Source organism: Molossus molossus, unplaced genomic scaffold (assembly GCF_014108415.1).
Source record: "Molossus molossus isolate mMolMol1 unplaced genomic scaffold, mMolMol1.p scaffold_m16_p_9, whole genome shotgun sequence".
Taxonomy (NCBI): domain Eukaryota; kingdom Metazoa; phylum Chordata; class Mammalia; order Chiroptera; family Molossidae; genus Molossus; species Molossus molossus.
The window spans coordinates 19,043,013-19,057,261 of NW_023425403.1; the positions used below are offsets into that span (position 1 = coordinate 19,043,013).

Here is a 14,249-nt window from a genome sequence, read left to right on the forward strand (position 1 = left end):
GATAATTGGTGACTTCAATGGAGCAGTCAGGACCCTGAACTGTGGGGGTGGAATCCAAATTAGGGTAAATTGTATAGTAAATGGATGGTGTGAGAAAAGAGATATTTCTTTTGAGAGGTTTTTCCCTAAAGGCGGGGGTGGGGGGGGAGGGGAGACAGACAGACAGACAGAGAGCAACAGAACATTTGGGTCCCCTGAACGCAGATATTACACAAAGGGAAATACAGACAGTATGACTTAGGATGATTCCACTTTAGATTTTTCAACTTTATGATGGTGTGAAAGTAATTCCCACTCAATAGAAACCATACTTCGAATTTTTAATTTGATCTTTTCTCAGGCTAGCGATATGCCGTAGGATACTCTCTCATGATGCTGGGCAGCTACAATGAGCCACAGCTCCCACTTAACCACACGTGATCACTAGGGCAACCAACTGATACAGAGCATGGTATTAAATGCATCTGGACTTATGATATTTTCAATTTATTAAGTTTATTGGGACCTAACCCCATTTTAAGTCAAGGAGCATTTGTATGGAACTATGTGGTATTTATTTCTTGAACATTCCAGGCATGTTCTCAGTTCAGGGCTTTTTTCACTTGGTGCTTGCTCGGCCTGAAATTCTCTTGCCACAGGTATCTTCACAGTTTGCTCCCTCACCTCTTTCAAGTCTTTGCTCAAATAGCACATCATTAGGTAGACCTCCCATCATCACTCTATATACAATTGCAACCCCCCTCCTCAAATGGACATCCCTCCATCCCACTTACCTGCTTATCATTTCTCCGTATTGTAAACACTTTATTTTATTTTATTTTTTTTGTTTACTGTCTGTAATTCACTTCTTGAATGTAAAATCCACTAGGGCAAAGTTTTTGTCATTTTGTTCAATGTTCATTCTTGGCACAAAGATGTTCAATAAATATTTGTTGAATGAATGAATGTTTAATGTTATTTTAACATCCTCATAGATACAGGCAGCAGTACTAAGATTTGACTTAATCATTTGCAGTGTAGATAAGTGATCGGCCCTTGATAGTGAATCTTCTTTAACAATTGAGTCACATGTATCAAATAAAAAAGTTCAAGTGAAACAGTTTGCAACTAGTGCTTATTAATATTCATGTAATGTGGATTCTGATAACTTCATTGAGTGATTTTTTTCTTCTTTGAGAGACAATATATCTTTAGGAAAAAGAAATGAGATGAACAATTCTCATTAATTTCTCTGCAGTTGTATATCAGGACTCAGTCATTATCTGGAGAAAATGAATAAATACTGGTGAAAAGAGATGATTAGTTCAGAAGTTGTACCTTAGAAGTCTTTATAACTTCTGAGCCTATACACCTTAGTTTATAAACACAAAGGTAAGTCTGTAGTTATAAGGGAAAAAATACAGTCTACTTAGGAAGAAACAGATGATGTTACAAGTAAATTGGTAGATTTCCAATTGTGTCCCATTTCATTCTCTTTTAGGAAATTCTATGTCCTCTCATGATCCTGTATTTGTTATCTTTATAATAATGCTGAATAATAAACTATCCCAGTGGTGACAATAGGCATTCAGTTTTCTTCCTCACACGTCTGAAAGTCTGCTGGGATGGCTCTACTTCAGGATGTGGCTTTCCTGGGTTTGTCTGAAAAAGTCTATCTCACCCTATTGAGTATAGAATTCCAAGTTGATAGTTTTGTTTTGTTTTTGCACTTTAAAGTTGTCATTTCATTTTCTTTTGGCTTACATAATTTCTAATGAGAAGTTATGAAATTTCTTATTATTGGTTCTCTGTAAATAATGTACCTTTTTTTCTCTAGCAACTTTCAAGATTTTCTCTTTATCACCAGTGTGATGATTTGGTCTGATGTTTCCTTTATAGTTATCCTACTTGGGTTTCTTTGACCTTCTTGGATCTGTAGTTTATAGGTTTCATTAAATTCGGAACACTTCTGTCCATGGTTCAAATATTTTTTTCTTCGCTGTCATCCCCTTTCTGGGGCTACAATTAGCCTCTTCTATATTGTCCCATATGTCGCCGAGGCTCTGTCATTTCTTTTTCAGTCTATTTTCTCTCTGTGTGTTATATTTACGAATTGTTTATATTGCTACATCTGCAAATTGTTTTTTTCTGCAGTGCCTGATGTACTAACGATCCCATCCAGAGAGTCTTAAAATTACAGATATTTTTCATCTCCAGAATTTCTGTTCGCTTCTTCTTTAAAAAAACAAACAAAAACTCTTCAGTTTCTCTATTGCCATCTTTTCCTTTAAATCCTTGAGCATATTGAGTGCATTTATAGCAGGTGTTTAAAATCCTTGCCTATTAATGTCATCATATTTGTCCTTTCTGGATGTTTATATTGCCTATATGCTATATATTCCTACTCCTTGGCATGTATGTCTATTTATTTTTGACTGGATGCCTGATATGTTGAATTTAATGTTGTTGAGTTCTGGATTTTGTCACAGCCCTTTAGAGGGAATTAGACATATTTAACAGTCTCTCCACTCTGGCTGTGAGAAACTCATGATTCCTAGTCTTGTGTGTGTTCCGAGAAGTGTTGGGTTTATTGCTCCCCCAAAGTTGTTCTTTCCAGGCCTTGTGGAGTTTCCCATGACAGATTCATTGATTTTTATTCTAATAAAGATTCAAGGGTACTTCTATGTAGATTTCTGAAGCTCTTTCTCCACAAACTCCACCTCATAAATTCTACCCAAGTTGGCCTCCACAAACCCCCTAAACTCACCCCAATCTCCTCAGTTTCCCTATTTGAGTTCCCTGCCCCCAAACTGAAAATTTCCTCTAGGCAGAAAGCCAGGGTAATAGAGGAATCACCTTGTTTCTTTTCTGTCAGGTGCAACAGTCCAGAACTGCCTGTTGCCCACTGTCTGAAAAGTTGTTTCATACATTGTCAGTTTTTCAGTAAGTCCAGAACCATTTCTTTTTCTTTTCCAGAAGAGGACGTCTTAATTTATTATTTCCTATGGTTAAAATTCACCTCTCAATCTAGTACTCCTCGTTTTCCTTCTCAGAAAATGTTGGTGGGATGCTTTTCTCTGGCGGCATCCTCTTAAGGACTAAAGTTCAGACCCTGAGTAACTTCAACAGGAAGCTGCGCAGCCTCCGTGTGGCGACCCGTAAGCCCACTTTCCTCCCGCCCCCGTCGGCACAGACGCTCGCTTTCCGTGCGCGCCGGCTCACTGCGCCTGCGCGGCGTGCAGACGCCACACGCTCCCGGAAGTGGGAGGTGTCTGCCCGAGTTTGTGTGGCTGCCGCCGCGGGAACGCGAGCCGGTAATTTCTCGACGGAGAAAGGCGAGGTTTTCGAGCCTGGCCCAGAAAGAGTGAGCGAGTGTCGGTCTCCAGCAGCTCCCTTTTTACGTGACACCCAGCATGGAGGAGGAGCAGAGCAAACAGCCTGGCGGCAAGGCCGTGGCTCCCGTGCGGCAGGAGCCGCCGCGGTCCGAGTCCGGGGAGGAGCCGCCGCCTCGGCATCCCGAGGTGAGGTGTCTGCCCGCGCCCGCCACCCCAGTCGCCCGCCCGCTCCTTTCGCCCTGGGTGTCGGGCGGCCTCCGCTGCCTGCGCGCCCTTTGACCCCAGCCCCGGCCGCCTTTTCTCTCTGCTCCGGGAGCCTTCACTCCGGGTGGTTGCCATAGAGCCCGCTGTCTCTCTTCTGAATAACCTCCTGCACGAGAGTAATATTCAAGAGGACAAGCATGCAAACTGTGGTTTTAAAAGTTCTGAATGGGAATTCTGACCTGACCTAAACATTCTGTGCACGTTGTTGTCGTAGTCATTCTGCCCAGCCTTGTTGGTAATTGTAGGCTGTCTTTTTTTTTAAAAAAATGGCACTGTGTGTGTATGTCACTTAAGACTTTTAGGCCCATCTCCTTCCAGCCTTAACAAAAGGTGATTGTGTCTATTAGTTGGAGCTTCCTTCCTGGTTTTTGCCCATTTACCACTGTCATATAGACATATGGCTAATTCTGTTAATGATTTCGACGGTCGCTAAGTAGATCCTAGTTACAGTGGCAGAATTGTAAAATTGGACTTAAGAGCTTATGTATTCATCTTATTTAATAAAGATAGCAATTTTTTTTGTTTTGTTTTGTTTTGTTTTATCCTCACCCGAGGATATTTTTCCATTTTTTGTACAGATAGAGTGGGAGGGAGAGAGAGGAAGGGAGAGAGAGAGAGAGAAACATCGACGTGAAAGGACACATCGAGTGGTTGCCACCCGCACAACCAACCAGGGCCGGGGACAAACTGCAACCAAAGTACGTGCCCTTAGCGGGAACCGAACCCGGGTCTCTCTGGATCGCAGGCCAACGCTCTAACCGCTGAGCCAAACTGGCCAGGGCAAAGATAGCTATTTTGATCAGCGCTGTGGACTGTTAATCTAGTACTAAAATACTAGGTCATTTTCTACTAATACCAAGCTAATGGCGAGCACCTCACTGAGTGAAGACTTCCCATCTGCTGCTGCTTCCATCTACAGCTAATTCTCCAAGTAGCAGCAGGAGTCATCTTTTTAAATAACCCATCTGACTAGGTTGCTCCCCTCAGTCTTCAGTTTGCTACTCCGCAGGACTCGGCTCCTGTGTCCATAGCTAACTGCTGGCACAAAGTTCTTCCCTTGTTCCCAGTGCGGCTGGCTGCCTTGCCTTCTGTAAGGGTCTCTGTGTGCTTTCCTGGGAGATTTGCATAAGTTATCTCATTTCCCTTTAGATATTACTTTGAAGAGGCCTTCGTTGACCCTTCTCTCTAAAGAACCACTCTAATGCCCTGGCCGGTTTGGCTCAGCGGTTGGAGCGTGCGTGGGCCTGTGCACCCAAGGGCCGTGGGTTCCATTCCGGTCAAGGGCGTGTTAGATCTCCCACGGAGCCCATCGGGAGGCAACCAGTCAATGTGTCTCTCTCATTGATGTTTCTCTGTCACTCTCCCTCCCTCCCTCTAAAAAAAAAAAATGGTAAGATATTAAGACACAAAACCACTCTTCAATCTGTGGTCCTCTCAATAACATCATCGTGTAAGTCAGTTTAAGAGTAATTTTTAAAGTTTCTTTTAATAAGAGAAGTATGATTGGACATACTTTATTACATCTGAGTCTTAAAACAGATATGGTGACTCATATCTGTGTTCCAGATTGGTTTCAGTGACTGCCATATTTGTTAAAAATATATTGCTAGATACTCTAAATTCTCAGTTAAGCAGATTTTTTTCTGTTGGAATTTAGCTAAGTAAATTTCCATTATTCCCAATATTGGTTGTATTTGTAAACTAATCGGTTGTATTTTTAACAAGTAGGTTTAAATTCCATCAGAACTCTTCCTTTGGAAGAATGCTGATCAAGTCTCTTCTAAGATTTTATTTTATTTTTTTTCCTCACCCGAGGACATTTTTCCAATTTTTGTTCAGGTAGAGTGGGAGGGAGAGAGAGGAACAGATAGAGAGAGAGAAACATCGATGTGAAAGGGACACATCGAGTGGCTGCCACCCGCACGACCTACCAGGGCCGGGGACAAACTGCAACCAAGGTACGCGCCCTTAGCGGGAACTGAACCCGGGTCTCTCAGGACCACAGGCTGACGCTGTAACCGCTGAGCCAAGCCGGCCAGGGCCTAAGATTTTTTTTTTAGTGTGCAGATGCAGATTTTTTTTTGCTAGATAATACACTTTTGGGGGGGCAATAAAATAATGGAAACATTTCAAGAACATCTCTTTTCAAGACTGTTCTTGCTGCGGAAAAATTTTCTTTTTATAATCAGTTACTAACTTATTTGTTAAAGCATATTTCATCTTGAAACATCAAGTTGTGTTTATTAAAAAAAAACAACTTGTAAAGATCAAGCTATCATTTCCTTATGGAAAAGGACATCAATTTTGGAATACCCATGTTTAAGTTCAGCAGCACGTAAGTACTTTGCCACAAGATCGTCGGTAAACCTCTGGTATAAAAGATTTTTGTGGTCACTCCATAATGTAAAGATTCCCTTTTTGGGATATTATAAACCATACAAGCACCTGGATACATGTAAGTTACAAAATGTCACAGTATTGTGAGGGTGAATATTTTTCTCCATACTGTGTAATCTGTCCTACTTCCTCATTATGTGGCTGGTACTGTGTGACATGTGACAGGTAGACAGACAACCAGGAGGACACAGTTGCCAAACTGTGTATTATTTAATAAAGTAATTTTGTGTTTTTGTAGATTAGTAATCTATGTAGAGTTAAATTTTTTTTGTGCTCCTTAGTGAACTGACTTGAGCATCCATCTTTGGAAACCACTGGTGTAGAGAGACTGATCACTGAGTACTGGATCTCGACTGTGCCCTAAACTTCACTGAAGGAAGAAGGCTCAAGTTGGACCTAGGAGAGGAAGCATATCTTTATAGAAATCATATAGCATGTCTAGAAGAGGCCTAAGTGTTACTTGTGGGTAATTTTTGTAGCTTCAGTTTTAGATAAGAATTAAGTAAGTGAGTCAGAGAGAGGATTTAGCCAAAGTGAAAATTTGCTTAAGTTAATCAAGACGTCTGTTTTGGTAGGTCATTGTTGACCTAAATTTGAACCTGACTGAAGATGAAGTTTAAAATTCAGTGTAAATTTAGAGGCAGGATAATTTATCCTGATTAAATTCTAATGATAAAGGAACCAGTTATCATAAATTTAATAGATTTTTAAAAACTAATTATTTTCTTAGTTTTAGTCAAAGATCAGTATAATAAAGCTTATAAATATTTGTCAACAAGGAACTGCAATATAGTTATTTTTCACTTTATGGGCAATTCATGCATTAGAATTGCTGGCCTCTTCTTCAGAGGAGATGCAGTAATTCTTGAGTACTCTAGCACAGTCCCTAGTGTTACATTTCCAGTAACTGTGTGTTGCATTAAATTGAGAACTTAGAGTGAGAAATAGTTCCTGAACCATCAAGATCAGCTCTACGTCAAGGACTATGACTTGTTCCTGGTTATTCCCCCTTAATCAGTAATTAAAGTTCATATGGGGACAGTGTGGTAAGTTATGACTAAGTTGACAAGCTTTGATATGGATTAATAGTAAATACCAAAGTATTTTTGAGAATTCTGGAACATCCTTAATATTTATAATATTGCATATGGAAAATAGGAAACTTATAAATGAATCTTTGAAACAGCATCTTAGTATTTTGGGACTACCAGTGGAATGATTAAAATTAAGTCATTTTTTTTTAAAGATTTTTTAAAGAATTTTTTAAATTGATTTTAGAGAGAGAAAAGGAGAGAGGTGGAGAGATAGAAACATGGATGAGAGAGAGAAACATCTATTGGCTGCCTCTTTCATGCTCCTTGCTGGGAATCGAGCCTGTAACCTGGGCATGTGCCCTGACCAGGAATCGAACTGGCAACCTCTTGATGCATGGGACAATACAGCCAACTGAGCCACAATGGCCAGGGCAGTCATTTTTATTTTTTATTTTTTTAATACAGATTTTGATTTAAGAAAAGAGAAAAGGTTTATAAGATAATATAGTTATCCTGAATAACTGTTATATGTGATTTTCAGACATTGCTTGAAACTGAATACATTTTCTTTTTTGCCTTGGGCACTAGGACATTTTGAACTAGATGTCTAGTCTATTTTGTTTTTATGTTGAGCAGTTTCTGTTGGCGTTGTGAAATGAAATCAGGTGAGAAAATTCTCAGGAAGTCACTGAATTATACATGTATAATATAAAGATTAAAATTTTGTAAATTTTAGAATGTTGTTTGTGAAAAGGTCTGTTCTATAATCTGTGGTGGTAATAAGTAAAATTATCATTTATTAATGCCACTGTGAGTATGATATTAGGAGCCTGATATATACATAATCTTATTTAATCCTTATACTAATCTTACATAAATACTATTTACCATTACCAAACAGCCATTTGAGACAATTATGATTATGCTTTGTTTTATAGATAAGGAAATGGGAAATCAGAGGTTAATAAGTAACCTAAGGTCATGCTGCTAGTAAATGGCCAGCTTTGACTTGGTACTGAGGTGCCTGTGACTCTCAGCATCAGTGCTCTTTTTGCTTAGCTTTATTGTTTATAAGGAACTTCGTGACTCAAAAGAGAGTAGGGTCAGTTGTATTGGAAACACATCTCTTCCTATCCCGCCTTCCCTCCAGTAGTAACAACAGGCATATTTCACTGAACATGGAGCACAAAGAGACCCCCTCCTCAGGAGTTTGAATCTTGAAGATGTTTGTACTAATTTTAAACTATGTCTTTTTCTTTTTTTTTTTTTGGTAGAAAAAGCAACGATGTAGATACGATGGCCAAGAAACAAAAGGATCTAAGTTCATTACCTCCAATTCAAGTGATTTCAGTGACCCAGTTTACAAAGAGATTGCTATTACGAATGGTTGCATTAATAGAATGAGTAAGGAAGAACTCAGAGCTAAACTTTCAGAATTCAAACTTGAAACCAGGTAAATAAAAATAACTTTTTACAATTATAAAAATATATATACTCATCTTAGAAAATCTTAGAAAACATTAAAAAAATAAATATAATGTATAATCTTACCATAAAGAAATAACCATTATTAACAATTCAAATAACAGCTGTAACTTATATTCTTGTATTTGAATCTTTGTGTGTAACTCTGTTTTTTTTCCTATTAGTCTTTTAGATGATAGACTAGGATTGGGAAGTCAAAGTCTCTGAATATTTTGATAGTTTACCAGCAGTGAATAGGAATATCTATCTTATTATACCAAGTATGTTTTAAATTCTTTTAGTTGCCATTTGGTCACTGGAAAATATTTTATTAATGAGATTGAATATTTTCTTTTGTCCATTTGTATTATTTTATAAGGAGAATTTCTTTGAAACCAGGTTATTTTAAAAAGTCATTCACCTACTAGGAAGTATTGATTTCTAAAAATATGAAGAATAATAGTATATATTATGTTTAAGTGTATATTAAATGAGAATTCAGTACAGCTTAGCCAACTCTGTGTGTGTGTGTCTTCAGTGAGATATATATATACTTATGATTTTATTAGTTTTTTTTTTGTAAAACAAGTTATTTTGACTTGGGACATGGGGTAGGAATGACCTTTAGAAATCTAGAAAAACATTAAGATTTTTTATAGACAGTAGAACTTCTAGGCATCAAGTAAAGAATTGACTACCTATAATACTGTTTCTGGGTATCCCTGAATCATTCTTCTCTTATAAGGAGTACTGCTTCTTTCCTTTAAAATAGAGCCTCTACTACTTTTCAAAAGAGCACACATGTATTCTTTTTCTTCTAGATTGTCTATATCTTAATTTGTGAAGAAAATTTTTACCTCATTTCCCCTCTTTGTATTAAGAAGATACAACCTGTAGCCTGTGAATTTTCTGGGCAAAACTTTAGTTCTTTCTAGATGTGAAGACCAGTTGCTTATTCCTGACTGGCATGAGAACTAGAGATCTACATTTATGTATATACATTTATTCAACAAGCACTTACTGAATTCTAAGCACTATACTAGATCTTAAAGTTTTAAAGGTAAAACAGATAAATTCCCCACTTTGGAAAACTCATGATCTTTGGGAAGACACACAAACAATAAACAAATAATCACAATGCAGAGTGACCAGAGCTATATTGGAGGTCTGGCCAAGTATAGCATGAGAACACACAGACTCTGTCTTAGGAATTCAGGGGTGACATTTGAATTGATGTGCCAAGCACTTCTATTTCAGGCAAAAAGAATGCAGAACTCCCACTAATTTCTGTTTGTATCTTTTCTGCTACATGATATTTCTTTTTCTTTAGTTATTGTGCAACCAAAGTTATAGAACACAAAAGCATTCCACATATTCAGGCAATGACTTATAGTGTGTTTTGTCTGCAATATGCTATGTACCATGGGCAGTGGGATCATCTGAAGATGATACTGAAATCATAGGTCATAGCTAAGTTATGAAGGAACTTTTTGCTAAAGTCTGCATTTTGCTTTGTAAGCAGAAGAGAGCCACTGAAGGTATTTTCAGCAGGAAATTGGCACTAGTGCCTAGTTCTCAAGTAACATAAAGAATGAATAGGAGGGTTGTGATAGTGGCAGCATTTGCCATTGTCCAGGAGGCTAATGAGAGCCATACCAGAGAGAATTAAGTGGAACCAATTTCTGAATGTTTTTCTGAGTTGGAATTGGCAAAAATGGTGATTATTTAAATGTCGAGGGGCAAGGGAGATGTAAAAGATGTAAGTTTCCCTGTGGAGCAACTGGTTATAAGTTTGTGTTGCCATTAGGTTTACAGGCAACCTTTTAGTAATATATAGGTTCTCTAAAAAAAGAAAGAAAGAAAAGACATTAAGACAAAGTAGTAATTCAAAACTGTCACATGACACAGAAGTCACATTACTTTAATATGAAAGGAGTTAAGGGGTTTCCTTTTAGGTTTTGATAATTTGAGAAATCTCAAGCAAATAAATAAATATATTAAGGCATTTTGTTTTAAAACAACTAACTGGTTAATTATCAGTATTTTCATGGACAGGATTCCTTTTCATTAACGGTTTATAAAGGAAACAGGTTAAAAACCTTTTTTAAAAAATAGACACTGATCAGTGATGTGACCAAGATGTCTTACTTGTCACTATACATTAATAAGATCTTATTTGTACTACCATTATGTATTTGCAAGCCATTATGGGACTCAACCAATAAGTCCTGAAAGAAGTCTGAGCACTAATTGTTGCTCTTAGTTTTTTGAAGAAATGCATACTGTTTGAAGAACGTGAGTGACTACCATTACCAGCATTGTTATCTATTTAGAACAGCCATTTCCCCACCCCCCGCCCTCTTGTGGAACATGTATTTTAAAAATACCTATAATACGGAAATCTCCTAAATCATATTCTACTCATGGTAAATTAAGAAAGCTACATCTAATTAAGAACTTACTGAGTATCATTATGTTATTCTGGACACAGGTGACTCTAGGGCATTATTTTTCTTTTTAATTTATTGATTTTTAGAGAAAGAAAGAAAAACATTTATTTGTTGTTCCATTTATTTATGCATTCATTGCTTGAGTCTTGTATCTGACCTGACCAGAGATCGAACCCTCAACCAAGCTGTATTGGAATGGCGCTCTAACCAACCGAGCTATCCAACAAGGGCCTAGGGTAGCTTCTAAATTAGTTTTCTTAGTTAAATAGCTGACAGACATTCAACTGTATATACTAGGCTCATATGTTTTCATATTCATATGGAGTCTTTCAGTTGTCTAACATGTAAAAGCCAAAAAAAGGGAAGAGATTGCACAGTATGATCAATTCACCTGAGTTTTTTTAAAATACGTTTTTTATTGATTTTAGAGAGAGAGAAGGGAGAGGGAAAGATTAGATAGAAACATCGATGAGAGAGAGAGAGACATCAACATCGATCAGCTGTCTGCTGCATTTTCCCCACCAGGGATTGAGCCCGAAACCTTGGGCATGTGCCCTAACCAGGAGTTGAACCCATGACTTATTGGTGCATGGGTCGATGATCAACCACTGAGCCACACCAGCTGGACGTTACCTGAGTTTTATACTCTGAAATTTGTATTTGGCCAATAGAATAATTTAATATTAATTGCAATTTTTGTGTTATGTAAGTCATCTTAACCTTAAGGCAGTATGGCTGTGTAGGTGGTGTATGCTGACAGGGCTTATGGTTTGAAGTACCAGAATATGTTAAGGAAAATGTTCTTATATACTACAAAAATTAAAAGTTACTTTCAAAGGAAAATGTTGATGTTGTATTAAACATAATATTTTAATTAGTTCTTTGCTAAATTAGCTTTGAGTCTTGCTTTCTTTACATTTATTTTAGCATTTGCTAAATTATACTGTGACTGTCAGTGTTCAGTCCAGTGACAGCAGGTAAGAGTTCACATTCTTGACTGAAATTCACCTAAGAGTTAATTTTATTATTTTCCTTAGAGGAGTAAAGGATGTACTAAAGAAGAGGCTGAAAAATTATTATAAGAAGCAGAAGTTGATGTTGAAAGAGGACAATTGTGCTGACAGTTACTATGACTACATTTGTATTATTGACTTTGAAGCCACTTGTGAAGAGGGTAACCCAACGGAGTTTATACATGAAATAATTGAATTTCCTGTTGTTTTACTGAATACTCAGACCTTAGAAATAGTAAGTGAATTGTTATATTTTAATTTTATTTTTAGCAGTAAATATCCTGGGTTTGGTTAGTAAGGTGGAGGATCTCAGTTGCTGTTTCAGCTAGAATTAGAATTCTGAGTGGGCTTTTTGCTCTTGTGTGCTTTGTATCAGCTTGGTTAATAGAAAAACTATAATAAAATAATTACAGAGTCTTCTTTTCTCCTTTTCCAGTAGCTAAAACTGTAGTGGTTTTTTTTTTTTTTTTCTTTTTCTGTTTGTTCAGAACACATCTGGCTGGACATCAGAATCTCCTGGAGTGTGGGAGAAAAACAAACAAACTGATGCCTGACCCTCATTCCGGAGATTCTGGTTTAGTTGTTCTATGCTGGGGCCCCTGACGTCAGCAATTTTTAAAGTTTCTCAGTTGACACATAATCAGGGGTGAGAACCACTGCTATAGACTAATGTCTGCTCTAATCTCTGAAAATGATAATTTACAGAAATCATCTTTCAACCTAGAACTGACCATCTTTCTGGTGAAATGTTTATTGGGGAAACAACTCTTATAACCTATGCTTCTAAGCCATGTAATGTATATGCTTTAGATAGTAGTTGTCAGTGCCACTAGTTCAGGAAGTCACCAGGAATTATCCTGAATAATCTGTTTTGTAAAATATTAGTGAGGATATATCATAACATCCCATCTATTCAGAAGTTACTGCCAACACATTGGGAGAAAATATAAAATAGCTTTATACATTAAAATGCATAGGTTTTTTCTTAATGTTCTTCAGAGCCCTTTTATTTATATTTTTAATCAGCCTATTTATTTAATTTCCATGTCAAAAGCATATTAAAGGTCAATAAATCAAAAGGAAAAATGAGCTATGAAGGCAAAAAGATAATCTTGCATATCTACTAGATTCTACTTTCTCTCTTACTCAGGGCCATTCCTCTGGCAGTTCTCCCTTGTTTAGATGTTAATGGTTTATTGCTTTTTCCTGTATTGTTCCCATCACATACAAGCATGTTATTTTTCACAACATAAAAAGCCTTCACTTGATCCCATGTCTCTGCCAGCTACCCTATTTCTTTTTTTATGACAAATTTCTTTGAAAAAGTTATATGTACTTCTGTCTCTGTTTCTTCCCATTCTCTCTTAAACCCACACCACTGTAGGTTTAAGTTATGTATTCAATCCCACCACTCCACTAAAATCAGTAATCATTGTCATCTTTGACCTTTACCTAAATCCTGGTATAAATGACCATTCCCTCCTTGAAATACTTTCTTCAAGTAACTGCCGGGACACCTCATTCTCTTTATTTTTCTCCAACCTCATGAAGTTGCCTTTTGCAATTTACCTTTCTGGTTTCTTTTTCTTTTTTCTTTCCAACTTCCTAATATCAAATGTCTCAGGTTCAATCCCAAGTCCTCTTCTTTAATGATTTTTATCTATCTTGTTCCCAGAAACTGTATGCTGATGACTTCCAAATATATATGTCAAACCTGGTCCTCTGTTCCAAATCCAGACTCTTTACTTAACATCTCTGCTTAGACATCTAAATAGACATCTTAACAAGTCCCACATTGAATTCACCCTGAATTATCCATTTTATCTTCAGCCTACCCTAGCATGAGTGATGGCAACTCTGGGATTCTAAGTGCCCAGTTCAGAAACCTTGGAGTCATCCTTGACACTTCTGTTTCTCTCATATCACACATCCAGACTGACAGTGGCTCCTGTTTGCTCTGCCTTCAAAATATATCCAGAACAGAGGGAGCTCCAGTCACTTCTTGTTGGATTTACTGCTTTCACCAGCTAACCAGTTTCTGGGTTTCTATCCTTGTCCCACACAGCCAGCCAGTTTTCAACATAGTGTCCAGAGTGATTCTTGTAAAGTATAAGTCAGATCATTTCACTTCCCTGCTCAAAACCCTTCAATGGCTCCCCATTGAGCTCAGAGTAAATGTCATATTCCTTATATGATCTGGCTTCTTGTTACCTCTGGTTGTGCCATATTGACATGCTTGCTGTTTCAAAAAAATGCCAGACATGCTCCACCCCCTCACCTCCTAGGCTTTATCTCTAATTCCTGTCCTCCAGA

General features: G+C 37.5%; 1 protein-coding gene across 3 annotated transcripts in view; it reads left to right on the top strand.

Moving 5' to 3' along the window:
- The first annotated feature begins 3,231 nt into the window (after positions 1-3,231).
- Positions 3,232-14,249, top strand: part of ERI1 (exoribonuclease 1) — a 35,877-nt gene continuing 24,859 nt past the window's right edge. The window contains exons 1-3 of one of the 3 annotated variants that reach the window (XM_036250330.1): positions 3,232-3,500; positions 8,284-8,462; positions 11,961-12,171. In XM_036250330.1, coding sequence (XP_036106223.1) covers positions 3,393-3,500; positions 8,284-8,462; positions 11,961-12,171 — 498 coding nt within the window. In that variant the 5' untranslated portion in view covers positions 3,232-3,392. Of the gene's footprint in view, positions 3,501-6,283; positions 6,438-7,597; positions 7,675-8,283; positions 8,463-11,960; positions 12,172-14,249 lie in introns of those variants that run through there. The other 2 variants (XM_036250332.1, XM_036250331.1) reach the window with 2 other exon arrangements.